The sequence below is a fragment of the Diceros bicornis genome, chromosome 28 (assembly GCF_020826845.1).
Source record: "Diceros bicornis minor isolate mBicDic1 chromosome 28, mDicBic1.mat.cur, whole genome shotgun sequence".
Lineage (NCBI taxonomy): Eukaryota > Metazoa > Chordata > Mammalia > Perissodactyla > Rhinocerotidae > Diceros > Diceros bicornis.
Window position 1 is genome coordinate 11223762 of NC_080767.1, and position 27830 is coordinate 11251591.

The 27830-nt window shown below is 40.2% G+C and overlaps 1 protein-coding gene across 3 annotated transcripts; it reads left to right on the forward strand.

The window, feature by feature from the left end:
* Window positions 1-298: 298 nt before the first annotated feature.
* RNF20 (ring finger protein 20) lies at window positions 299-27672 on the forward strand. Of its 3 annotated transcripts, none has more exons than XM_058523672.1 (20): window positions 299-394; window positions 1441-1595; window positions 6785-6952; window positions 7072-7225; window positions 7378-7554; window positions 10925-11043; window positions 13404-13550; window positions 13751-13828; window positions 14027-14146; window positions 15251-15430; window positions 16393-16528; window positions 16860-16981; window positions 17099-17469; window positions 18641-18758; window positions 19352-19501; window positions 21606-21818; window positions 22674-22799; window positions 22968-23108; window positions 26225-26326; window positions 26583-27672. In XM_058523672.1, exons 2-20 carry the CDS (start codon window positions 1467-1469, stop codon window positions 26757-26759), a joined length of 2928 nt encoding a protein of 975 aa, XP_058379655.1. In that variant the 5' UTR covers window positions 299-394; window positions 1441-1466; the 3' UTR covers window positions 26760-27672. The 3 variants fall into 3 exon arrangements, with proteins under 3 accessions (XP_058379655.1, XP_058379656.1, XP_058379657.1); XM_058523673.1 differs by lacking the exon at window positions 299-394 and adding an exon at window positions 431-783; XM_058523674.1 differs by lacking the exon at window positions 299-394 and adding an exon at window positions 4230-4304 and having other exon boundaries at window positions 1532-1595.
* The last annotated feature ends 158 nt before the right edge of the window (window positions 27673-27830 follow it).

Sequence of the window (27830 nt, forward strand, 5' to 3'; positions counted from 1 at the left end):
TAGAAAAACCAGGTGGCGGGCGCAAAGGCCAACAAGCCGAAAAAGTCACTGGAGCTGAAGGCCCTGGTGCATCCGAAGTCTCAGCCGACCGCACCTGCAAACGTTGCCAGTGAGACCGCGCTTACTTCCGGGCGCTCGGCGCCCTCGCGGGACGTCACTTCCGCCCGGCTGTGTTGCGTAGTCCACCCGGCCGGGTTGAAGCGACTTCCTCTTTTCTTTCCCTTTTTCCTGTCCCTGGCCCCGCCTCCCGGAAGTTCGATGGGTCTGCGCCCGCGGGTCAGGGGTGAGAGGTGGGAGGGCTCTGCAGACGCTGGTGAACAACCTGCCTGAGTTCTGCACCCGGGCGGCGCGAGCTGGAAGAACCCGGGTTAGGTCTCGGCCCAGGGCGCGACGGGTAAGGGCGGGCCCTCGGGAATCGCCACCCTCTCCGGCTCCCGGGCGTGCAGGTGGCCGCGCCGGAGGCTGGGGTCCTTGGCCCCTCGCGAGTCGGGTTGAGGCCCTTGTCCTGCTTCTCTGTCTCCCCTGTCCTCAGGCGAGGTCCCGCTCAGGCTGCCGCCCCCAATACCCCGCTCCGGGAGCTTGAATTGGAAGCAGGGTAATGTGACGGCAGGGCTGCTTCCTAAAGTAGCCAGGTGCCTTGGCATTCATTCCGCCTCATTTGAGCTCCGGAACCCTGGGAGGCTGGTAGGGCAGACACGGTATTTGTTCGCTTCCGTTGTACGTCTGAGGAAACTGAAGCTTTTGGAGAACGAAGTCTTTCAAGGCAATTCAGCTTCCTAAGAGGTAGCACTGGGATTCGCCCCCAAGCCTAGCTTCCCTAGGCTTGCACAAAATCATGGGGAGAGCGTTTGGAAATAGGGAAGAAACTGGAAATATAAAAAGGAGAGCTGGCATTTCTGAGCGCATACTTCATCTCAGGCATTGTGCTAAGTTCTTTCTGTACTCATTCATTCCTTATAAGGGGCATAGGAAGTATATACTGTTGTTATTCCTGGTTTAGGAACTTGAGGCTCGGATGATAAGTGACTTGTCCAATACTGATGATTTGGTAGACATCTCCCAGCTCTCTTTCAGCTCTGTGATTCTCCCAACCCTACGGAATTAACTTCCATCCTAATCAAACTGTACTTTTCAGATTTTGGCATTTCAGGAAGTGAGATTTCTGAAATTTTTCTCGATCTTTTCATCCTTTGCCGGTTGCTTTCTTTCTTATCAGTATTCCATTTAGAAATTTATAGTCATGTAAATTCAGCCCTGACTCTTACTCCACAATTTACTTTTTTCTTTCTAAGAGGCATTTGGGTTGCATGGTGTGGAATTAATGGATGCAGGTTAAAGGGTTGGCTGGAAAAATTGTTATTTTTTACATCATAGGTGGTCTCTTTTTATTGTTGCTCTCATTGCATATCTTACCCCAGTTTCTGCCCTTTTTCCCTCTAGGAAAACAGCTATTGTCTTGTGCCAAGATGTCAGGAATTGGAAATAAAAGAGCGGCCGGAGAGCCTGGCACATCCGTGCCTCCGGAGAAGAAGACAGCTGTTGAAGATTCAGGGACCACGGTGGAAACAATTAAGCTCGGGGGCGTCTCTTCAACGGTATGTGGCAACAGTGCTATTAGAGGGTGCTTTTCTTCTGTCAGTTGCAACCTGAAAGTAAGAGTTTATGGAAGCCTTCTTGATCTTTATTTTCAAAAGTGTGCTTATATTTTTTGGAGAGTCTGGTGCCTGAGATAGCGTTGATTATAGGTATTTAGCAGTGGGAAGGTATACATTCATTTTTCATTCACTGAAAAATTAAGTGCCAGATACTAAGAGGCAGTGTAGCAGAATCATTGAGAGAGTGATGGCGAGGGAGAGTCTGAGGCCAGACTGCCTGGAGTTGACTCTCCACTCCACCGCTTCCTAGCTGCCTGGCCTTGTGGTATCCTGCCTGTGCCTCTTGTTTCCTTGACTGTAAGATGTAATTATAGTACCTTCCTCATTGGGTTGTTGAGAGGATAAAACGAAAGAGTCCGTGTTCAGGGTTAAAACATTATCTCTAACATGGTAAGTATTCCATATATGTGAGCTATTCATAATTATTATTGGACTAGATGATATGGATATAATGGTGAATGAAACAGATACTATCCTTTCTCTTATAACAGTTTCCTTAGACTGTTATACACCAAAAGCTCATAGTGATGTTATATGTTGATTAGACATCAGCAGCTTGCTATAATGGGTTTTGATCTAGATCAGGATTCCGTATTTTAAAACTCAGCTGTGGGAATATGGTGTTAAAATGCTTTACATCTGTATAGCTTACAAAACCATATCTGTTACTTATTTGTTTTGAGGCTGAGGATTAGAAAGAGTAATAGGAACATTCAGAGTAAACTATTGATGAAGTGTCATTTCTGAGACCATCTGGGGTTCAGCTACTCCATACTGCTGCCAGGAGGTGATTTTTTTCTCAGCACTGTCTCTCATTATGCATCCCAAGGACATTTATTCATTCAGTAAATATAAACATTTGTTGAGTATCTGTCATTTGCTGGATGCTGTGCTTTACACTGAGGACAGCCCCTGGACTCCAGTTTGTAGGGTGGCACTGACAAGGGAGCAGACTGTTATGATAGAGTGGGATATGTGCTCTTCATAGGGATAACCACGTGCTCTAAGGGAAGGTGGAGCACACGTCCCAGTACTGATGTAATCCAGAAGGCAGTGAGGAGCCATTGGAAGGTCTTAAGCAGGGGAGTAACATGCTCTGATGTATGTTTGGAGAAAAGACTTAGAGGAGCAAGGGTTATAAGCCAGAGTTGAGTTAGCAAAATTGTTCCCTTGTTCCTTCTCTCCCTTCCCCCTCCCACTCCACCTCTCTAAGGGTGGGGAGCTGAGGCATATATCCACTGATTCCTGCCCCAATTGGTTGAAGGCAATAACCTTTCCTCTGCACTTCGAGGTTGCTGTAGTGAGCCAGCTGAGACTGGAACCAAAAACTGAGACTCCAAAGTGTGCTTAAGTGGGAACACTGGCATTGTGAATGGAGCTGTCCACCACAGCTGTGCTGAAGTCTGGCAGGCTGACAGGACATGGCATGGGGCACAAATGTCGGCTACAGGAGGCTTTTGCAGTAATCTTGATGAGGATCGTAGTGGTTTGGACCACTGTGGAGGTAGCATTGACAAGATTTGCTGATGGACTGGATGAAGTATATGAGAAAAAGGAGGCTAGATGACCCCAGGATTTTGGAAGTATGGGGTTTCCACTTACTGAGCTGGGGAGGAGTAAGAGAGGAGCAGAGTTTTGGGAGCTGTGGAGAATGAATCATGAGTTTGCTTTTAGACATGTACGTTGGAGATATTTGTTAGACCTCTGTGTGGATGGGTAGTTGGATATTGTAATCTCCAGTCTGGAGAGAGGTCTGGGCTACAGCTGTACTTTTGGGAGTCATCATTTTGTAGATGATTTTTAAATCCATGAGACTGGAGGCTCTCCCCTAAGAAGTAAGCGTAGATAAAGACGAGATCTGAGAACAGAGCACTGGAGCACTACAGCATTTTCGTGTCAAGGAGATGAGAAGAGACTAACTAAAGAGATGGAAGAAGAAGCGCTGGTGTGGTAGGAGGAGAACAAGAGACAGTGGGGTCCCAGAAGCCAAATGAAGATAGTGTTTCCAGAAGGAGTTGATCAGGTGCTGCTGATGGGTTGAGTAAGGGGAGAACTGAGATGTTCGAGTCAGCATGGAAAGTTTGCTGGAGACTTGACCAGAACTGTGTTGGTAGAGTGGTGGCGATGGAAGCCTGATTGCAGTGAACTTAAGAGAATATGAGAGGAGAGGAATTGAGGAAAAGAGGGTCGAGACAGTGCTTTGGAGGAGTACTGATGTAAAGCAGAACAAAGAAAATGGGGCAGTAGCCAGAGGGAAACGAGGGGTCGAGGGAAGGTTTTGTTGTTGTTTTTTGAGGCAGGAGATATTATAGCACGTTTATTGGTTGAAATGATTTGGTAGCGAGGACAAACTTGATGTAGCAGAAAAAGGAGACAGTTACTGGTGTGATGTCCTTGAATAGGCGAGAGAATGTAATATAATGCGCAAGCGGGGAGATTGGCCTTAATTAGGAGCAGGGACAGTTTATCTGCAGCATCCAGCAGGAGGGCAGGGGATATGGGTTCAGATGTAGTTGTGGTTGTGGGAGACAGATGTGGGCATCCTCTTCTGATTGCGTCTGTTTTTTTTTTCAGTGAAATCAGAAGCAAGACTCATCTGAGAGTGAGGATGGGGGAGGAAGTTTTGGAGGTTTGAAGAGACAGGAGAAGGTATGAAGTAGTCATCTTGAAGAGAGAATGGACTAGAGAGATGGAGTAGGCTTGCTGGGCAGCACTGAGGACCTCCTTGAATTTGTGGTCACGAGTTTAAAGTGAGCCCAGTCAGCATGGTGCTTGATTATTTTCTAGTCGTGTTCAGCTGTGTGTGTGTAGGCCTGGAGTAGGTGGGGAGTTGGATGTTACCAGGATTGGGGTTTTACCAGGCTAGTATGAGGAAGGAGAAGGTTATAAAGGGACTCGATTTTAATGACTGATCATGGAATTTAATTTTGATAAAGAAGGAAGAGAGGAGTGAAGGACAGGGAAAGGTGTAGGAATGTTGGAATGTAGATTCTGGAGGAGTTGAAGAATTGTTGGAGTCAGAAAACTAGAGAGAGTGAGCTGGAAAAACAGGTGGTAATTGTGGAGAATGGAGTGTTTGAAACTGAGCTTATGGAGAGCATACAGGTACAGCCAAGGCTAAGACTACGAATACCTGTGGGAGTTTGGTGACTCAGGGAGGTAGAGGATGAGGTCATTGGAGGAAAGGAGGTCAATGACTTGATGAGCCAAGATATAGGAACGATCATCTATGTGGAAATTGAAATCAGTAAGAACTATGACAGGGGTAGAATTGGAGAGAGTGATAAAAGTGAGGTGCTAAATCTTCAGGAAATGTGGAAAAGTGACCTGGCCATTTATAGATGAGTGCAACAAGGCAGAGTGCCAGGTGGTATAGACCAATGGCATGAGCTGCAAAGCTAGGAGGTTTTAGGGAGGAGGGAGAGATAACGGCCTAGAAGTGGCAATGAAGAACAAGGAGGACACCCGTCCCTCCAGGCCCAGGGCTTTAAGGGGTGTGAGAGAGAAACCACCACCACTGGAGAAGCCTGCAGGGAAGCAGTATTCTCTTCCAGGTTTTAGTTAGAGCAAGAAGGTGAAGGCAGTGTTCAGAGAACAGGTTGAGGATGTAGTTCAGTAATAGTATTAATAAACTGGTACAGTTGGGAAACTCTTGACTATTTTGGTGTATCAAGAATGTTTTAACCAAAATGGGAGAAAATAAAAGTGAAACAAGAAATTGGTGTTCTAATAAGTAGTTCTTATTTTAAAGTATTCATTAATTCCTAGGCAAAGTAAAAATGTAATCCGTTCCACGTACTGTTCTTTTACCGAGATACTACCTACCCCACTCCGGCACCCCACCTTGTCCTAGGGAAGGAGCTAGAGAGAGAGAGGTGAAAGATACTGAGAGGGGTGCAGAATTCCTAATGGAGTGACGATTTTGAAGAAACAGAAGAGAACGAGGTCCTGAGCACAAGTTGAGGTTTTAAGAATGTGGGCATAGGTTGGTAAGTGGTGTGAAGGGGTCAAGGAGATGGGGAGTTGAGGAGCTTTCCATCTGATGGCTTCTGTTTTCTTGTTAAAATAGGAAGCAAAGTCATCTGCTTAGTGTGATGTGAGAGGAGGCAGGGCTTGGTAGAGTTTGATATTGCCTTGATGGAGAGTAGGAGATAGCTCACTTGTTAAAGAAAGAAACATTTCTGGACAACTTATAAGATCTGTTCAGGTTAGGAGTTCATTTTATAAAGGCACCAGTCTCCCTGACTGATCATATCTAGAGGTCTCAGCATACTGGGTATAGGAATGGAATAGTCAGATATGTGGATTAACTCAGACTGGGGTTTGTTTGCAGAGGTGGAATAAAAGGATTAAGGGCAGAGAATTGAAGAGCCTGATAGGCGAGTGTTTGAAGGAATGTACTATAGGTATAGTCAAGATATAGAAGATAATGGAGACAGAGGGGACTGACAGAGAGAAAGGAGAGAATTCAAAATTTTGGAGATCTAGATGAGGACTGGTATTTTGGAATAAGGGCATGAGTTACCTAGAAAGATATGGTTTTATTCAGGGAATGGGAAGTTGGAATTTAAGATTTCAGATTTGGCACAGTTTCAGATAATGAGAAAAATCCAAGATGTGGCTTTTGAAATGCATGGCTGAAGCCCAGTGGAGGAGATAATCATTGGAGTTAAGGAATTCAAAACACAGCCTACATGCCAGAGGATGTCCACGTGTATACTGAGGTCACTGACAAGCACTGGGATAGAGAAGGACCCAGGTGTCAAAGACGTGAATAAATGAAGGGCAGTGCTCAGGAGATAGGTTAGAGTGTGGATCAGTGTAGAGGGTGATCTAGCTGGATGGTGGAGCCTCATGGTGTGGTACTTTTGTGGATGTACCTGTGATTGGAACTGTAAGATGGGTGAGAGAGTTCTAGTATATTTGTACGTGTCATTCTTTCCTTCTATCATCATAGACCCTTTCCTTTATTTCTTCTGCTCCTACTTCTTACCTATTTGTTGTAAGATTTTTTTGTAATGAATAGCTTTATTCATGGGAATTAACTAACTAATATGACCTTGTTGAGTTTAGCAGCTGATCTGTTTAATTTATTTGTGGAGACTAATAAGATTGGTTTCCTGAGGCAGGAGGAGTTAGACATTCGAACGCTGCAAACCAAAAATCGCAAGCTGGCAGAAATGCTGGATCAACGGCAGGCCATTGAAGATGAACTCCGTGAGCACATTGAAAAACTGGAGCGAAGACAGGCCACTGACGATGCCTCACTGTTGATTGTCAACCGGTACTGGAGTCAGGTAGCTGGCTTGTTTATCTGCTCAGGTTTTTTTTTGAGCAATATAGTTCTCCTTAGCACTGTCTTCATTTCCCAAGTTGTGTATTTTGTTTTTTCATAATTGTACCTACCCTTCTCCAGTTTGATGAAAACATCCGTATCATCCTTAAACGTTACGATCTGGAGCAGGGTTTGGGAGATCTCCTCACCGAAAGAAAGGCCCTTGTTGTGCCTGAACCGGAACCAGACTCGGACAGCAACCAGGAACGGAAAGATGACCGAGAGAGAGGCGAGTGTTTATTGTGGATTCTACCACTGCTGCTATCTGGGTTTTTCAAGTGGAGCTTTGCTTTGAGGCTCTCCATTTGAGGGAAAAAAGTAGATTTTGATATTTCCAGTTTTATAATGTTGGGGGCTTCTTTTTTTCCCCCGTGTCCTCAGGGGAAGGGCAGGAGCCAGCTTTCTCTTTCCTTGCTACTTTGGCCAGCAGTTCTAGCGAAGAGATGGAATCCCAGCTGCAGGAGCGTGTGGAGTCCTCCCGCCGAGCTGTGTCCCAGATTGTGACCGTCTATGATAAACTGCAAGAAAAAGTGGAGCTCTTGTCCCGGAAGCTCAACAGTGGAGGTGAGGCAAGAACCAGGGGACGGGGAGCAGAGGGGGAGTAGTAAGAACTCACCTCTGCATGCTGATTTGTAGTTTGCAAACTTACATCTTTGTTTTTAATTAAATTCCTTGAAATCTAATGTCCAGTATTACAGTGATGTCATTACTATAGCATGTTAGTATTTATGAATGCTTCACATTTTGAGCCACATGACAATACTTTAAGAAGCTGGGGAAAGATTTTATCAGCCCCATTCTGGTTCTCTGTTAACTAGACGCTTTTATGAGTAGCAGAATTAATTATATTATTTAAGAAATAGCTCTGTTTCTGGATATTTGTGTTTCTGGGTTTTGACCATTGATTTATTAGTGACAATAAATGCTTCATTTTAAATATTGGTAATTATATTTTTAAAAAAATTTACTTTGTTTATTAGATATTGAATTTTGACTTCAAAGAGTCAGTTTTTTTGTTTGTTTGTTTGTTTTTTTCTGAGGAAGATTCGCCCTGAGCTGACATCTGTGCCACTCTTCTTCTATTTTGTATGTGGCTTGCGGCCACAGCGTAGCTGCTGACAAGTGGTGTAGGTCCACGCCCGGGAACCAAACCCAGGCCACCAAAGCAGAATGCGCCAAACTTAACCACTAGGACCTGGGGTCGGCCCCCAAGAGTGGTTTTAATATGTTTTTGTTTTTTCTGTTATCTCTAATATGTTCAAAAAGAGTTGGCTCAAGTTTTAGAGTTGTTAGATGATCTCTGTGTTTAAAAAGGTAAAATAGAAAATACGTGAAAGGGGCCAGCCTGGTGGCGTAGTGGTTAAGTTTGCGCATTCTGCTTTGGCTGCCTGGGGTTTGCAGGTTCAGATCCTGGGCGTAGACCTACTTACTGCTCCTCAAGCCATGCTGAGGCAGCGTCCCACATAGAAGAGCTACAACTCTTACAGCTATGATATACAACTATGTACTGGGGCTTTGGGGAGATAAAAAAGAATAAGAGGAAGATTGGCAACAAATGTTAGCTCAGGGCCAGTCTTCCTCAAAAAAAAAAAATATATGGATGGAAAGTATTTGAAATAAGAGAATTATTTGAAATAATTATGTTACTATTCAGTGTTAATGCAGAAATTATATTTGTACAGTACAGTAAAGTATTTGTGTAGCTAGGTTGCATCTTCTTAAATGTCTTGATTTCATGTTTTCAATAATAATTGTGGTCTAGTAATATCTTAATTTGCCTGATTATCATTAAGATGTTTAACTTTTCATTTCTGAAAGAAATAAGTTGAATGTAATGGACATTGAACCATTGGGTAGGCAAAGAAGAATTTTGTTTTTAAGGATACTTGGGCTGAATTATCAACAGGATTAAAAGAAGAGGCATGTAAAAGACTTGTGAAAATTTGGTGGGCAATGGTTTCTTTTGCTTTTCCATTAGTGTGTTTGTGTATTTCTGTATTTTATTATTTGAATAATAGATACTTGTTTTAAAATATATAAATCAGAAATACATAAAAGTAGATTATAAAAGTTCTCACATCTCACTTCCGGAAGATAACCATTGTAAACAGTGTGGTTGGGGTCCTCCCAGACTTTGTCTTCATGTATTGTATCTACCTGTGTGTTCCCCGCTAAGTTCTGTCTCTTGGTGCAGTGCCTTGGCTCTCTCACTGTTTGTCCTGTGTCGAGCACTGTATCTGTATCTAGTGGGTGCCTAGTTAATGGTGAATGAATGGCTCTAAATCCTCTCTATCACCTAATGTAAACCGAGCTGTGTGTCACTTCTTTCTCCCTTGGCTCTACGTGAACAGTTAGATGGTATTGTTAAATCTTAGTAGTATGCCACACAGATATACCATATGCATTATGGTAAATACCGTATGCATAATATGTGGATAATATGCCATGTGCAGAGGCTTTGTCAATGTTAAGCTTGATTTTATAAATGAACATCAAATAAAAGAATAAAGAATTGCTATATTTAAAAAGGAACTAAAATGAGTAGTATATTGTACAGTACTTTAAAATTATTCTTTTCGATGGCATACATTGTAAAGTAGGGTTTAAGTTAAAAAATGAAAACATTTATTACAGATTACAAATAGCTATGCTTTTATTTACATCACAAAAGGCAATTGCCATTGAAAGTGGATTTTATAAGAGATAAAGATATTTAAAATATGAATTGTAGCATCAGCTATAAGCTTTTTTGCAATTCATTTTTTTCTCCATGTTTATTTGATCCTTGATTCAAAAGAATTGGCATTTATCAGCTTGTTGATTAATTCACTAAATATTTATAGAGCTTTTTTTATAAGCGCTATTCTCAGTGCTTAGGGTATTAAGAGGACAAAAATTCAGTCCCTAGTTCTTAACTTGGGTATGAATCAGAATCACTTTGGGAGTTTTTGGAGTATACTCTTTTTTTGGCTCTGCCCATGGGGATTCTTATTTAGTAGGTGTGGGATGGGTCCTAGGGAAGTGTCTAATTTTAAAAATTCTGCAAATGATTCTGATGGGCAGTCATGGTTGAAAACCAAGAAAACCGTCTCATGGTCAACCTGTTCTGTATTCTGTTTCCAAGAGTATGCCAAGGGGTGGTGGTATGAGAGCACAGTTTTTCTTCCTGATAAGTGTCTCGAAAGGGCAGTATATGTCCTGAGAGTATCTAGTTTCATTTACTAGCATTTGGATTTGAGCTATAGTATTTCTGACTCTAATTTTAAACTTATTAGCTTGGTGTAATAAGTTCTGTAGATTTACCTACCTTCTTTGTAAATAGTAATGTACTTCTGGATTTTGAGCCTCAGGAGTGCCTCTAGCATAGTATTCTAGAATACGATAAGAAATTCTATGCTCTTTATTCCTCATGATTTTATAGGTGCTCATTTGAACCAGGAAATTTCTGCTCCCTGCTCCCCTTCTCTCTCCCAATAGAGAGATGCTTCATGTTGCTTTTAGTGAATAATAGGAATTTGTGATAGCCTTATAAAATAGAATTTTTTTGCTATTGTCTGACACTGATTAGAGATACCTCTGTCTTGTCTACAATTCTACAATGCAGTTTTTTGAGTGATTGTGCCTTATCTGAATAAAGTTATAGAACCTACCCATTTCTTTCCTCAAGGCATTTTGACTTTATAGAAAGAGATTGGAGTTAGGTGACCTTGGCCCTTTGTCTATCTTTACAGAAGCACAGGTGGGCTTATTTCCTTAAGCGAGTCATCTAACCTCTGGGTACTTAATCTGTCATGTGAAGATAATGAAAACCAGCCTACTCCTTGAAGTTTTCAGGAAAATAAAGTGAGATAGCATGTTAATGCTTTGGTAGGATGCGCAGTTTTAAAATTTGACGCTATAGATGCTAAACTAAAGTACAGTTCTTCTCCCTCAGATAATCTGATAGTGGAGGAAGCTGTGCAGGAGCTGAATTCCTTCCTCACACAAGAGAATATGAGGCTGCAGGAACTGACAGACCTCCTGCAGGAGAAGCATCGCACCATGTCTCAGGAGGTACTTGACCAGAAAGGAGGGAGGATAGTTTCCAGTGGCCTGTGGCAGACATTGACTCAGAGTTCTGAGTGCTTCAAAGGTCATCTTACTCTAGAAAGCCTGTTTGTATATTGAAGAGCATGCAGGGCAGGCTAAAGCAACCAGCTCTGAGAAATCAAAATCTGAAGACAGGTTAAGGGAAGAAAATGAGTGACTATTTGTCCTTGACTATACCTCTGTTTAAACAGACATTTTAGGATCTTAGTCTTTAAGAAGAAATACCATCATATGGAGTTTTGCAAAACAACACACCAACCCTCAAATAATGAATTACCCCAAATATAAAAGATATGTACAATGTTTTTTACATATAGGTTGGTAGAAATTCTTCTGAGAATGGGACAGTAGGAACTACTGCATTGATGATGGCCTAGAAACTTGAGGAATGTGGGTTTTCAGTCCAAACTTGGACACAAATAGTGCCATGACCAAACCATGTCAAAATATGGGTATTTGTTTTATTTATTTGTATAAAATGATTGCGATAAAGTGATGATAGCCTTATAAGACTCTTCTGACACTGATTATCATTTTGGTTTAGTTCAAAGGATGTTCTGCTGAGATTTGACCTACCTTAGTTTGGCCACCCACTATTATGCGTATTAGTAAGTTAATAGTTGCCGTTTACTTAGCAAGTAAATGCCTTGCCTTACTTGCCTTAGCACTTAGGCACTTTATGAATATTATCTCTACTGGTCAAATAACTCCCATCTTACTGCTAAGGAAACAAATTCAGAGAGGTTGATGACTGGTTTGAGGGCACACAGCTAGAAAGTGATTGAACTGTGATTCGGATGTAGGTCTGTTTAACTTCAAAGCCTGCGTTCTTCATTATGCCCTGTTTCCTGAATTCCAGTGCCAAGGTCTGTGCTGGGCTGGTGGCATGAGCATCATCTGGGGAGTTTATTAAGATATGTGGATTCTCATCGATCTTCAGAAGGGTTAGAGTACAGTGATGCCTATAAATCAGTTGGGGTGTACTAAAAAAAATAGGATGTTGTAAGACATACACTAAGTGCTGCCAAGATGAACAGGTCTTCCTCTTCCAGCCTTTTCCCAAATCTCACTTAGCGTTACTAAGGTGGAGTGACCATATTGCTTTGCTCAGCTGGGCTAACGTCCAGGATGACTCTCGTGGCTGTTGGCAGTACCCGTCAGCTGGGAGCTCACCTTAGTGTCCAGTGGAACGCTGGCACGTTGCCTCTCTAGCGTGGCAATTTCGGGGTAGTTGGATGTCCTTCATGGCAGCTGGCTTCCTCCAGAGCATAGGTGTCCCAAGAACATCAGGCAGAACCTGCATGGCCTTGCAGACATAGCTTTGAAGTTGTGTAGCATCATTTCCACTGATGGCTAAAGTTGACCCAGATTCAAGAGGAGGGGACAGTGACCCCATCTCTTGAGGAGAAGACTGTCAAAGAATTTTGGGGCCATATTGTAAAACCACCACAAAGGACATGTATAGATTAATGTGAACATGTACCAGATTTGTGATTAAAGTATTACATAGCATTAGCTGGTGTACAGCTCCTAAATAAACAGAACAGCAAGGATTTTTATATTTTTATAGTATCTGATTCTAGATTGCCTTGGGGTCAGTTTAAAAAAGAGAGTGGATGGGCCGGCCCCGTGGCTTAGCGGTTAAGTGTGCGCGCTCCGCTGCTGGTGGCCCAGGTTCGGATCCCGGGCGCGCACCGACGCACTGCTTCTCCGGCCATGCTGAGGCCGTGTCCCACATACAGCAACTAGAAGGATGTGCAGCTGTGACATACAACTATCTACTGGGGCTTTGGGGGAAAAAATAAAAAATAAAATAAAAAAATAAAAATAAAAAAGAATGGAAGTTTTCCTTTCATACTCTATGGATTGTCATTTGTGGGAATGTGGGAAGGGAAAGTTGAGGGTAGAGATAGCTGTCTTTTCTGAATATATATATTTGAATTTTGATCTCCTAAAATATTTGATAAAATCAAGGATGTTATGTTATCATTTGTCTCTTGAAAAATACACAGTTTCTGATGGGTTTGTGTTCTATCTAGGGAAATGGTGCTACTCAGAGGTAGAAAAATTATTGAATCTTAAGTGGTCTTTTCCTTGTGTGAGAGTTCTTATAGACTTCTACAGTTCTCAGGATTGTAACTGACCCAGAAGCGTTTAAAAAAACCTGTGATGTCATTTTTGTACTCATGCATTGGGAAGAGGATGAAGCATCTTCTATTTAAATTTGTGAGATTTGGGTTGTAAAGTAGTGATGTAAGGCATTCCTTTTCTAACTTGGTCGTTTTTTTGCTATATTTTTATAAATGCCTGTCTTTGGGATATAGTTCTCCAAGTTGCAGAGTAAAGTGGAGACAGCTGAGTCACGAGTGTCTGTCCTCGAGTCCATGATTGATGACCTGCAGTGGGATATTGACAAAATTCGAAAGAGGGAACAGCGACTCAACCGACACTTAGCAGAAGTCCTGGAACGGGCAAGTGCTTTTTTATTCATATTTTGGAGACTAGCATCATTTCAAGGAGTCTACTCTGAAAGGATGGACTTGGGTAGTAGTACTGGGGCACAAAACGGACTCTTTGAAAGTCAGACTAAAATCTGGGGTCTCTTTATTTATCAGATTTATCAGACTAAAATCTTGGGTCTCTCCCTAAAGAATCTTTGTCTTCTCTACAGGTGAATTCGAAAGGTTATAAGGTATATGGCGCGGGGAGCAGTCTCTATGGCGGCACAATCACTATCAATGCCCGGAAGGTAAAATCAGCGACTCCCTCAGGACTCGTTTTTTTCACTTGATGTCAGATGCTGTGCTAGGTACTTAGGGGTGTTCACAAGAGGCAAAGTGGGGTTTTGCTGGAAGAGTGGATCAGGGAAGATGGAAGCTTAGGAATAGAATGATTTAAAAATTCTTTTTCTTGATTCTCATTTCACTGTTTTCCTGCTTCCCTCGAGTTTGAGGAAATGAATGCAGAGCTTGAGGAGAACAAGGAATTGGCTCAGAACCGTCACTGTGAGCTGGAGAAACTTCGGCAAGACTTTGAGGAGGTCACTACACAAAATGAAAAGCTGAAGGTAGGAACATACCTCTAAGGGGAAGTAAAATGAAACTTATTGCTGATCAGCTCACACACATGCTTGTGAACTCTCATAATTTATAAGGGAAAAGAAAAATGTAAGTTCTATTGGTATATCTATTTAACTACTTACATGGTTGCTTATTATGTGTATCCTTCCTTGTTCTGAAAAGGATTTAAAGTAACCTACAAAGTTATATAGACTGAATCAAGGTGCTCTAACTTAGGAATTTTTGAGAAAAATGAGTAGGGTAACAAGGGTGTGGATCCAAAATGGATTTAAAAATTGGGGCTTGTGTACAAGATGTATGCGAAGAGCGTGTACCTGCTGTAGGAGAGTGGGCCACTCACATGTCAGTAATTGCCGCATGTGGGCCACAGAATTTGGTTCTGCAGTTTCTAGCTGCCAAAAGAGAGGAAGAAACATGATCAGTGATCCTGTTGATTTTCAGACCTGCCCATTAGAATTTTCTCTCCCAGGTTCTTGAGGGGAAGAAAATGGATTCTGAAAGTCTTTCCACCCCACAGCCACCTGTCTTTTATAGTTTGATTTGTTTCTAGGTAAATATATGAATAAAGATGTTTGAACTGAAAAAACAAAAACAACCTGAGTTAAATCAGTTAAAGTGTTGGGATAATTAAAGCAAACAGTTGCTTAGGAGAAACATGAATTTCTGATACAATGTCAAAAATATTTTTTTCTGTGATTGTTAATAAAGAGAACAGGTTAGTGACTGGGGTCCTCAACTATGTTCTTAAAATAAGCATCCTGACAAATTCACAGCGTTCTTCTCTGTCTCTAGATTTGACGGATTTCATAGGGTCCTTCTAGTGTCCTGGGATCTAGATTGACACGTAGCGTAAAACATGTATCAATTAAAACAATTCTTGGGTTGGAAGAGTACAGGTAGCAGGTACCATCTCTAATTTAATTTGGGGTAGATTTTCTGTAACTAGAGGAATGGATAGATATACTTCATAATCTTCAGAAAGCTTGTCTCACTTGCACAGGATATTAATGGGTTTAGATTTTATTTCCTGTCTAGCATCTAGAGCACAGATGCTAGATTCTACTTCTGACTTTTCTTTGGGCCCTCCTAAGGTGGAATTGCGGAGTGCGGTGGAGGAGGTGGTTAAGGAGACTCCAGAATACCGCTGCATGCAGTCACAGTTCTCCGTCCTGTACAATGAGAGCCTGCAGCTGAAAGCTCACCTGGATGAGGCTCGGACTCTGCTTCATGGCACCAGGGGGACCCACCAGCGCCAGGTTGAGCTCATTGAGGTAACAGCCTAGCTTTATCTTCTGTATATAAGCTTTTCTGCATCATAATTTTATAATTGTATGTAATTTAAGTATAATTATAATTTATTATTATAAATTATGTATTTATGCGCAATTAATCTCATTCATTGAGTAACATTTATAGAGTGGCTGTAGGTCTTTACTCTGCTAGATGGTGGGCATCCTGCCATCAAGGATCATGCAGTCTAGTGGGGAGAATAGTAGCCATTAGAATACGAGGTGTTACAATAGAGGCGTATCCAAAAGATACAGTGATAAAGGAGACATAACAACTGATTTGATGGTGGAACCTTCCTGATGCCATTTGCCGAAGTGAAGTGTGACTTTTAAGGATAAATACAAGTTTGCTGGTAGATAAAAATAGAAGGGCATTCCCAGCAGTGAGAGGAGCAGATATAAAAACAGTTTAGTGTGGCTGGAGCCTTAAGTGCATGCGGGAGAATAGTGGGTAGAAGCTGAATCGCTGCTCGCAAGCCATTGTAGCATATATTGGCATATGTAAATAATTTTTCTTAAAAGCAGAAACTTTTCTTCTTGTGTTCACTTCTGTATCTTCCAGAGTCCTTAAAGTAATGTTTATAGTAGTTGGTCTTTTACTATGAGTCTGCCAAATGAATTGAATTTCATGTATCTTACTTTACATATGTTTATATACTGTTTTATTGTTTCCTTTTTCAACTAAATTGCAACCTTCTCAGAGTTAGGGGCCATTTCCTTTATTTCTTGAGTTTCCTGCCAGTTCTCAAATCAGTGTTTTGTAGCTGTCTGGTGCTCATTAAATATTGATTGAATTGGAACTTTTCAGAGTAATCCCTCTTTTCTTGGCATTTTCTTTTTTTTTTCTTATATCCTTATCAAATTTAGGAGACATAATAATAGAATATGATGATATTTCCACATTTTGATAAGAGTTTTTGATTGGTTCCTTTTTCTGTGTGTAGCGAGATGAGGTTAGTCTTCATAAGAAGCTGAGGACTGAAGTGATCCAGCTAGAAGATACCCTGGCCCAGGTCCGCAAGGAGTATGAGATGCTGAGAATAGAATTTGAACAGACCCTTGCTGCCAATGAACAAGCAGGTATAATGATTCTCGCCCCACCCTGCGGTTTGTCTGCTACAGATGCCTTCCTTGAAAGACACAACCTGGTCACCAGGATTTGTCAGTACTAAGTGGAGCTCAGAAGTCCTAAAGAACCTGAAATCGAATCTTGTAATTCATTTTGGTTCACAGCCTGGGTATTTGTTTTTTAACTCAAATTGGCCACTTTTGTTTTCATCTGCTCAGAAGGAATCTTTCTTTCAGTAATTCTCCCAATTCCTCAGAGGTTCCTGATATGTTCTGCACTTTCTCTCCTTGTGCCTCTGCCCTCATCACAGTTCTTCATAACCTTGCTGTTGCTGTATTTAAGGCCCCATAAACCGGGAGATGCGCCACCTCATCAGTAGCCTCCAGAATCACAATCACCAGCTGAAAGGGGAGGTCCTGAGGTACAAGCGGAAGTTGAGGGAAGCCCAGTCTGACCTCAACAAGGTAACCAAGGGGGGTAGGATAAGTATTTGCTATGAAGTTTGTAAGGCTGTTTTTGAGGGAGGAAAACAGTGTGGTTGCCATTAGTGATGTGCATCTTCCCTTTCTTTGTCCTCTCAGACACGTCTGCGCAGTGGCAGTGCCCTCCTGCAGTCTCAGTCTAGTACTGAGGACCCCAAGGACGAGCCAGCAGAGCTAAAGCAAGATCCTGAGGACTTATCCACCCAGTCCTCCGCTTCGAAGGCATCCCAGGAGGAAGCCAATGAAATTAAGTCCAAACGGGATGAGGAAGAGCGAGAACGAGAAAGGAGGGAGAAAGAGAGGGAGCGAGAAAGAGAGCGGGAGAAGGAGAAGGAGAGAGAACGAGAGAAGCAGAAACTGAAAGACTCAGAAAAAGAGAGAGATTCTGCTAAGGATAAAGAGAAAGGGAAACATGACGACGGAAGGAAAAAGGAAGCAGAAATTATCAAACAATTGAAGATTGAGCTCAAGTAAGACCAGTGTTTAGAGTAACTGTTTCTGACTGAAAAGCTAAGGATATAACTAAATGTACAATTAACATGGTCTCATTTCTTGGTCAAATGTACAGCCAAAATGGCCTGCGTGGCTGTCGCGTCATCTGCAGCAGGGGTCAGGTCTCAATAAACCCTGTCGTTGTAGCCTTACTCTTCATGAATCCCGGTTAAGGAAAGGGGTGTCATGATTGAAGTAACACTCATGAGAATTATTGGAAATTAACTACTGCTATTTATTGGGTTTGGGCAGATTGCTGGCATTAGTTGTAATTTAAATTATAGTAGGTAGCGTATGTGTCACTGTAATTTGAACAATATTGATCTATTTGCCTGACAGTTAACTAGTTTGTGTATATATCAGATCATTTTAAAAGATTTCTTAGGAGATTTACTCCTACAGGCATTGAAACAGTAAAACCTTTAAGTCAGTGAAACACCATCATAACCTCATACATTACCCCTTATCCTCCCGCATAACCAATAACTTCTGTGGTAGAACGGGTTACTTCTGGCTCCCCATTGTTCCTGGTTGAGCCTTTATTGATGTTTGAATTTGAGGGACCATGTGCTCAAAGCGTTTGAACTTGTTTGGTATATAAAGATATAGTTAAGAGGTTTGGTAATTTAGCAAGAGATGAATTTTGGTCTTCAGCTGATGGTTAATCACTCAACTATCAAAACTAGGATTAGCAGTATATTTTAAACTTTCAATTTTCTCCTTTTTTTCCTCCCTTCCTCTTGAAATCTTTAAGGCAAATGTTTTTTCAAGTATGGTATCAGAATTGTCTGGGTGACTTGTTTAAAATACATTGCTGGACCCCATCCCAGACCTACTGAATCTCAGTTTCTAAGTGGGGCCCCAGAAATTTGCCTATTTAATAAGTGCCACGAGTGTTCATTTTATCACTTTCTGTTAGAGTACTGGTCTGAAGGGAGAAATGATTCCTTTATACAACTTAGCTTTTGTATACTTTCTGAGTATATCCAGAAGTCTGTTGATAGTCTGTGCAAAAGTGTTGTCTTTTAGATGTGTGATATAAAGCATAAAATAGAACTGTTGTAAAATATTTTGCTCAGTTCAAAATTCCCTTGCTCTGATGCGCTTTGTTTTCTCATTACACCATTTCCCCCACCACCCTCATCATAGGAAGGCACAGGAGAGCCAAAAGGAGATGAAACTATTGCTAGACATGTACCGCTCTGCCCCAAAGGAACAGAGAGACAAGGTTCAGCTAATGGCCGCTGAGAAGAAGTCTAAGGCAGAGGTAATGCAGTCTGCCAGTACCTGGCATTCTGGTTCAAGTCTTCATTTGTGGGATTTTCTTCACACTTCTGAAGGGTATTGTTTCTTTCTTTATCTTTAAAGTTAGCTTTTAAAAATCAGCAACGTTTTCTTCCCTTTCAAAGACCATCTGAAATAGGTGTTTCCAGATTCTCCACTAGGTGGTAAAGTATATCAGAATTACTGGGAATAGGAGGAGCCTTTTCAAATTTTTATTCCCTCTTTCCCCATATAAGTTATTGTTAAAGTGATTCTTTTTCTGATTACTTTTGGGAAGAACGTCTTATTCTTTTAAAATTTGGGGGCCTAGAAAAAAAGGGTGAGAAGTACTATTCTAAAGAAAGATACATGTGTACTCCTCAAAAATGTTGCTTATAGAAGGTCCTAATGTTGAAATGGAGTGATGTTAAAATGGTGTTGTGATGTGGTGTTCTAGTATATCATTCTTCTCTTTTCATAATTCTGTAAAGGTTCTTTTGGTATTATGGGCCCTCCATCTGTGCACAGTATTAATTGATTTTTGAAATTGTTTTATAGTTTTTTCTTTGTTTTTGTGTGATTCCTTTCCTCTTGTAGTTGGAAGATCTAAGGCAAAGACTAAAAGATCTAGAGGATAAGGAGAAAAAAGAGAACAAGAAAATGGCGGATGAGGACGCCTTGCGGAAGATCCGGGCAGTGGAGGAGCAGATAGAATACCTGCAGAAGAAGCTGGCCATGGCCAAGCAGGTGGGCGCGCTTGCTTTCCTTAATGGCTTTAGGTAAAGGTTATTGAGAAGTAAGTGAAATTTGCTCTTTCATTCCAATCTTTTTTGTTGTTAATATTTTTTTCTCTTATATATTTGCTTGTTTGTTTTTATATTGAAGTCTTTCATCCTTTGTTTTGTGTATTTGTGAGGCAAGAAATTTATTTTCAAATGAATAGCCAGTTTAAACATTGTTTATTGAGGGATCTGTCCTTTCTCTGCTGAGCTGGAATCAGGGGATATAATGAACATAAAATTTTTAAAAAGATGTAAAATTTTATAACATTAGGATTACAAATATATGAAACAAAAACATGTTCCCCAAATAGGTTATAAATAAATAACCAATATGTTAACTGTGGTTATTTCTGGGTCATAGAACTATAGAGACTTTTTCCTTGCTCATAATGAACATGTATTTCTTTATTTTTAAGTCTCAGTGAATTTTATTAACATTCAATAATAAAGATAACAAAAATGGTTGAAAAAACCATGTATGTTCATTGTGAGGAACACCTTCACTATTTCTGAGAAATAGCATAAGACAGTGAAATGAAGTAGTTTTAATGGTGACTTGATCATTAAATACCTCGAAAAGAAGAACTTTATCAGAACCTATATACATTCCTTTTGTAAAATATGAAGTTTTCGCTTTTCTTAAATCCCTTGACTGCCACTTTTCTCTCTCTCTCTTTTTCCCTCTTTTTTTAAATAATTATCAGGAAATTGTGCTACTGTAGGTTCTAGCACAAGTGGAAAAACACTGTATTCTTATATAGGATGACCTGCTATCTTAAAAATGTTAATTCTCCCTAAGTTAATGTATAAATTTAATGTGATCCCAATAAAAATATTACTTTTTGTTTTTGTTTATTTTGATACCAGACAAACTGATTTTAAAGTACATATGGAAAAGTAAGCAAGAGTGGCCAGGAAAACTGAGAGAGAAGAGCAGTGGGGTAGAGGGGTGGCAGTTCCTCTCTCTATCAAGTGTTAAAACATAAAGTTTCAGTAGGTAAAATAGCTTGAGACTGACAGTCAGGCTGTTAGGACTGAATAGAAAATCCAGAATAGACCCGAGTACCCATGAGTATTTAATATGTGCTGAAAATATAGTTTCAAATCAGCAAGGAAAAGGAAGACTATTAAATGTGGTAGGGCAAAAATAAACAAAATAATATTGGGAAAAAAGTTGGATATATACTTGAATACTCTACACTAACGTAATTTCCAAATGGAACATAGATATAATGTTACAGAAATTAATCCATAAAAGAGCCAGAAGAAAACAGATGAATTCCTTTATAAATTTGGAGTAGAGAAGACCTTTCTAGCTATTAATAAAAGTCGAAAAAACATGAATGAAAAGATTGATAATTTTGACTTATGAAAAAAATCCCACAAAACTTCTACATAGCAACAAAGGCAAAAGATAAATGACAAACAGGAAGACAATATTTCTAACTCTTATCACAAAAGGGCTTCTTTGTGATTGTAAAAGAACTCCCAAAAAATGATAGGGAAGAAAACCCAACAACCCAATGGAAGAATAGGCGAAAGATACAAATAGTTCACAGAAAGCACAAATGGCTCTTAAACCATCTAAGAAAAGATGCTCAATCTCGTTTATAATAAGACATGTAAATTAAAACTATTTTTAGATACTGTTCTTCACCTATCAGATTGTTATGAACCTTGACATGTTTGCAAAACTGTCAGAAAGTCTGTAGATTAAATTCAGTATTATAATTGTGGTAAAGTATGAGAAAATGTGAGGTTTTATAATAGAAGTTCTCTTAACCAACTGCTCCTTGATCAGTTTACTAGATTACAGTATGTATAATTTTGTCTGCTTTAGCTGACTTCGCCAGTGAGCATCAGTCCGTGCCAGTGGCTTCAGATAATAGGGCTTCGTCTGTATTCCTAGGGCTAACCTAGTGACAGAACTAAGCTTCTTAAAACTAAGTCTCTCTCTGTGACGAGGTTAATTTATTTCTAACGAACCGTGGGAAAGTTGAGTTTCCTGTGCTCATTTCTTTGGAGTTAGAAGATTCTATTAAAAGGAAGCTGCTGCTTCCTTATTTTAGGAGGAAGAAGCTCTGCTCTCGGAAATGGATGTCACAGGCCAGGCCTTTGAAGACATGCAGGAGCAAAATATCCGTTTGATGCAGCAGTTGCGGGAGAAGGATGATGCAAATTTCAAGCTCATGTCAGAACGTATCAAGTCCAATCAGATCCACAAGTTGCTTAAAGAAGAGAAGGAGGAGCTGGCAGACCAGGTTTTGACTCTGAAGACTCAGGTAATTAGAATGCATAGAGCTTTCCAGAATTCTGTTGAAGTAGGGTGTTTTCTACATGAAGGTACATGTAGAAGAATGATTATTGTGGCATTTTTTGGTAATAGGAAAAAAACCCTGAAAACTAAATGTACATGATTAGTACATGATTAGGGTAAGCAAATTATACACCCTTACAAAGGAGTACAGTGTAGCTAAGACAAATATGGATCTGCTAATATGGACAAATGTCTAAAATATTTCATTAAGTAATTTGTTTTATTGTCCTTCTTGCGTTAAAAATGTGTATATCTTTGTGTGCTGTGTATTTTAAAAATTTCTGGAAAGCTGTATGGAAAACTATAAGAACGGTTACCTGACTCCTCTTGACGTTGGGATGAGAGTTTGTGGGTGTGAGACTATTTTTCACCCTTTCATATTGTTTGATTCTACCTTATTCATGAATTTCAAGAAGGACTACTTTAGAACCTCTAGTTATTCTGAAAGAGGTACACTTGAACTTTTGTTTAAGCTAAGATTTACATGTTCTGAATTACTGGGCTTTGGGGATTAGTATGGACAGAGAAGATAAATATTTGTAAGTGAAATTTCCTCTATTCTTGGCAATTTGGAGAAGAATCTTTTCAGTGGTTCCCAGACTCTTATTGGAATCATCAGCAATATTTTTGATAGTAAAAGTGAAGCTTTTAATTGTTATGGTTTTGCATGTATTTCGAAGGGTTTATGGATAAAATCAGTATTAGTTTGAGATTTCTAACAGATTCTCTTTTGTGGGCCTGTGGATTAACAGAGCCTAGTCAGTTTTGTTTTGTTTTTGTCCTTCCTGTTCGTGTTAAAGTGTGATATTCTTTTTCAAAGGTTGATGCCCAGTTACAAGTAGTAAGGAAACTGGAAGAGAAGGAGCATCTGTTACAAAGCAACATTGGCACCGGGGAGAAGGAGCTGGGTCTTAGGACTCAAGCCTTAGAGATGAATAAACGCAAGGTATGATTGATTACTCTGTAATCTAATGTAACGATTAGTCTTTATAGGAACAAATAAGTATAACACTGATGAAATTGTAGGTTCACTTTATTCCTCGGCCTTGGGTTCACATTTGCCTCACTGGAAATAAGGGGTGATAAGATAACGTTATTCCTATGTCCCTCGTAGGCAATGGAGGCAGCCCAGCTTGCAGATGACCTCAAAGCACAACTGGAGTTGGCTCAGAAGAAGCTCCATGATTTTCAGGATGAGATTGTGGAGAACAGTGTCACCAAAGAAAAGGACATGTTCAATTTCAAACGAGCGCAGGTAAGGTCAATTGTTTTTTCTTTGCATTTTGGCTTTTGGATGTTTTCTGAGCTCTGAAGTGACCCATGTGATAAAGTCATTGGTCCAATGTGTCATTTCCTACTTGACTGTAAGTTCCTTGAGTGAAGAGACTGAGTCTGTTTTCTTCACTGCCACATCCTCAAAGCCTGTCATGGTGCCAGCACCACGTGGGCCAGGATATAAACACTTATTAAATGAATGAATTCGTGAATTTGAAACAAGTAGCAACACCAACATTAGAGGATTTTAAAGTTCCTCTACAGTTTTTCTGTTTTTGGCACACCAGCTGTTTCTCATGATGCCTTTCTATACTTGTCTATACATCTGAAAATTATTCTAATCAAATCTACTTTCAGCTTCAAACTAACTATCTTAAAATAAAGTGACCTATCAGACTTTCGTCTTTTTTTAAAAAAATTCAATCCCTCTAAACTCTTAGACCGTATTTGCAGAGAAGTGAATTGACAATACAGGCATACTTGGTTTTATTGCGCTTCTCTTCATTGCACTTTGCAGATATTGCATTTCTTACAAATTGAAAGTTTGTGGCAACCCTGCGTCTAGCAAGTCTATTGGTGCCATTTTGCCAACAGCATTTGCTCACCTCATGTCTGTGTCGCATTTTGTTAATTCTCACAATATTTCAAAGTTTTTCATTATTATTATATTTGTTATGGTGATCTGTGATCAGTGATCTTTGATGTTACTATTGTAATTGTTTTGGGGCACCACGAACTGCGACCATATAAGATGGTGAACTTAGTCAATAAATGTTGTGTGTGTTCTGACTGCTCCACCAACTGGCTATTCCTCTGACTTGGGCCTCCCTATTCTCTGAGACACACCAATATTGAAATTAGGCCAATTAAAAACCCTACAATGGCCTCAAGTGTTCAAGTGAAAGGAAGAGTTGCATGTCTCTCACTTTAAATCAAAAGCTAAAAATGATTAAGGTTAGTGAGGAAGGTGTGTCAAAAGCCCACATAGATCAAAAGCTAGGCCTCTTGCATCAAACAGTTAGCCAAGTTGTGAATGCAAAGGAGAAGTTCTTGAAGGAAATTAAAAGTGCTACCCCAGTGAACACATGAATGATAAAAAAGAGAAACAATCTTATTGCTGATATGGAGAACGTTTTAGTGGTCTCGATAGAAGATCAAACCAGCCACAACGTTCCCTAAGCCAAAGCCTCATCCAGAGCAAGGCTCTAACTCTCTTCAATTCTGTGAAGGCTGAGAGAGGTGAGGAAGCTGCAGAAGAAAAGTTTGAAGCTAGCAGAGGTTGGTTCATGAGATTTAAGGAAAGAAGCCGTCTCCATAACATAAGAGTGCAAGGTGAAGCAGCAAGTGCTGATGTAGAAGTTGCAGCAAGTCATCCAGAAGATCTAGCTAAGATGATTAATGAAGGTGGCTACACTTAACGGCAGATTTTCAATGTAGATGCAACAGCCTTGTATTGGAAGAAGATGCCATCTAGGACTTTCATAGCTAGAGAGAAGTCAATGCCTGGCTTCAAAGCTTCAAAGAACAGGCTGACTTTCTTGTTAGGGATAATGCAGCTGGTGACTTTAAGTTGAAGCCAGTTCTCATTTAACATTCTGAAAATCCTAGGGCCCTTAAGAATTATGCTAAATCTACTCTGCCTGTGCTCTATAAATGGAACAACAAAGACTGGATGACAGTACATCTATTTACAACATGGTTTACTGAATATTTTCAGCCCACTGTTGAGATCTACTGCTCAGAAAAAAGATTCCTTTCCAAATATTACTGCTCATTGACAATGTACGTGGTCACCCAAGAGCTCGGATGGAGATGTACAATGAGATTAATGTTGTTTTCATGCCTGCTAACACAACATCCATTCTGCGGCCCATGGATCAAGGAGTAATTTCAACTTTCAAGTCTTATTATTTAAGAAATACATTTTGTAAGGCTATAGCTGCCATAGATAGTGATTCCTCTGATGGATCTGGGCAAAGTAAATTGAAAGCCTTCTGGAAAGCATTCACCATTCTAGATGCCATTCAGAACATTTTTGATTCATGGGAAGAGGTCAAAATACCAACATTAACAGGAGTTGGAAGAAGTTGTTTCCAACCCTCATGGATGACTTTGACGGGTTCAAGACTTCACTGGAGGAAGTAACTGCAGATGTGGTAGAAAGAGCAGCAGAACTAGAATTAGAAGTGGAGCCTGAAGATATGACTGAATTGCTGCAATCTCATGATAAAACTTTAATGGATGAGGAGTTGCTTCTTACGGATGAGCAAAGAAAGTGGTTTCTTGAGATGGATCTACTCCTGGTGAAGATGCTGTGAAGACTGGTGAAATGACAACAAAGGATTTAGACTATTACATAAACTTAGTTGATAAAGCAGAGACAGAGTTTGAGAGGATTGACTCCAATTTTGAAAGAAGTTCTACTGTGGATAAAATGCTGTCAAACAGCATCACATGCTACAGAGAAATCATTTGTGAAAGGATGAGTTAAATAATCCAGCAAACTTCATCATTGCCTTATTTTAAGAAATTGTCACAGCCACCCCAACCTTCAGCAACCACCACCGTGATCAGTTAGCAGCCATCACCATCGAGGCAGGACCCTCCACCAGCAAAAAGATTATGACTCGCTGAAGGCTCAGATGATGGTTAGCATTTTTTAGCAATAAAGTATTTTTTAGTTAAGGTATATACATTGTTTTTTTTGACATAATGCTATTGCACATTTAATAGACAACAATACAGTGTAAATGTAACTTTTATATGCACTGGGAAACCAAAAAATTCATGTGACTCTCGTTATTTCAATATTGAAATAGGTTTATTGTGGTGGTCTAGAACCAAACCTGCAATATCGCCAAGGTGTGCCGGTAGTTAGATGTAACTCAAGTTTGGCTATATGATTGTGGCTGCCTGTTCTGAAACAGAAGAAAATATCTTGCGATTTGCAGTTCTGTATATTCCTGAAAGATAATTGGACATGAAGGACAGAAAGTCCTTTTTTCCCACAACAGAAAGTTCAAGTTGGAGCAATTATTTTTCTCAAAAATGGCAGGTTTGGGGGAGTGTGTCTAATTCATATGCTATCCACCACAGGAGGACATCTCTAGACTTCGAAGGAAGCTGGAGACCACAAAGAAACCAGACAATGTACCCAAATGTGATGAGATTCTGATGGAGGAGATTAAGGATTACAAGGTTAGAAAACCTGCCTCGGTGATCTGTTTGTGTTGTTTTGTCCAGGCCTGAAATGGCCTACTAATAGACTGGGAGAATAAATCTTGAACTTCCTTACATGAAGGTAACCAGAGACTGGTTTATTTTTTGGGGGAAAATATGGTACTCTTGTCTTAGTGCTTAGTGGGTTTTCTTGTTGTTTATTTGCTTATATATGAGAGCCATTTGGGTCTTAAACCCTTCTGGTTGCTCAGACTCTGACTTCTTTCTTTTTTAGGCACGCCTGACCTGTCCATGTTGCAACATGCGTAAAAAGGATGCTGTACTTACCAAGTGTTTCCATGTTTTCTGCTTTGAGTGTGTGAAGACGCGCTATGACACGCGCCAACGCAAATGTCCCAAGTGTAATGCTGCTTTTGGTGCCAATGATTTCCATCGCATCTATATTGGTTGATCCAAGTCAAGAGAAGAGAGGCTGGCTGACAGGCACTTATTCATTAACCACCAAACCTCTACCTCCTCTCTCCTTGACTGTCACCTACAGGGCAGTTGTCTGTCAACTGTCTTTCCTTCACAGACTTTATCCAGGTTCTCCTCTCTCTGATAGCTAGATGACTTCAGGGGAAAGGACTCGTAAATGCAAGTCTTGGGTTTTACAATGAATTAGAAACAAACAACTCTTGTCTTCCCTACCAACTTTGTTTATGTCCTGCTTTTAGACTTTTCAACATTTTCTTCTTCAGATTCACTGTATAATCTTGGATTGTCCATTCCTCCTGAAGAAGTCACATTGGTATTTTGGACATGGAGAAGGGAACAAAGAAGAGTGGAGACACATGGCTATTTTGAAGGGGTGATCTCTTAGAAATAAGCTATCTATGGGCACAAACTTTTCTTGATTTGAGTAGAAAACTTTTTGTAAACTTGGATTATAAAATGGTGTCATTGTGTTACTTTTTCTGGATGGTTTGAAGCCTTAATGAAATTATGTCCAGGATGATTCAATCTATTTCCTATTCACTAGCAAAGTAACTTGTTAAGATCAGCTGGCTTCCTTGTTAAAGTTATTTAACTTTTGAGTCTTCTACTCATTAAAGTCTTTACATTTCTTGAGGCCAGAATGATATCAAATACTATAGCCCCTTTTATCTTACAATGAAATCAAGATTGGAGAGGATGGGGAACAGGGCTGACATGGTGAACAGATCTTCTGGGAACTCAATACAGGGAGGCCTTGGTGAGCTATGAATTACTGTCATCCACCTTTCACAGGGGTTGTTGTGATCCCTGTTTTCCAGAAGATTCTCTATAATGTTTCTGTAGGACTTTATACTCCACCAGCTTCAATTAAAGAAGGATTCAGTTTGCTTTTGTGTTTGTGTTTTTCTTGGAAACTTTTGTATTTGTCATTATTAGTTGATTTTACACCTGCTGTTCTGGAATTGAATTCTCTTGAACAGAAATAATCAACTTAGATTAAGAGGCTAGCTGTGTTTAAAGTATTTATTTCTTTGATTAATTGGAG

What these genes read in the sequence shown, in the direction of transcription:
- RNF20 (XM_058523672.1), top strand. Translation starts at nt 1,467, where the DNA reads ATGTCAGGAATTGGAAATAAAAGAGCGGCCGGAGAGCCTGGCACATCC. An exon ending in TCACTATCAATGCCCGGAAG is followed by an intron (nt 13,829 to 14,026) that starts GTAAAATCAGCG and finishes GCTTCCCTCGAG; the next exon opens with TTTGAGGAAATGAATGCAGA. An exon ending in CAATTGAAGATTGAGCTCAA is followed by an intron (nt 17,470 to 18,640) that starts GTAAGACCAGTG and finishes CCCTCATCATAG; the next exon opens with GAAGGCACAGGAGAGCCAAA.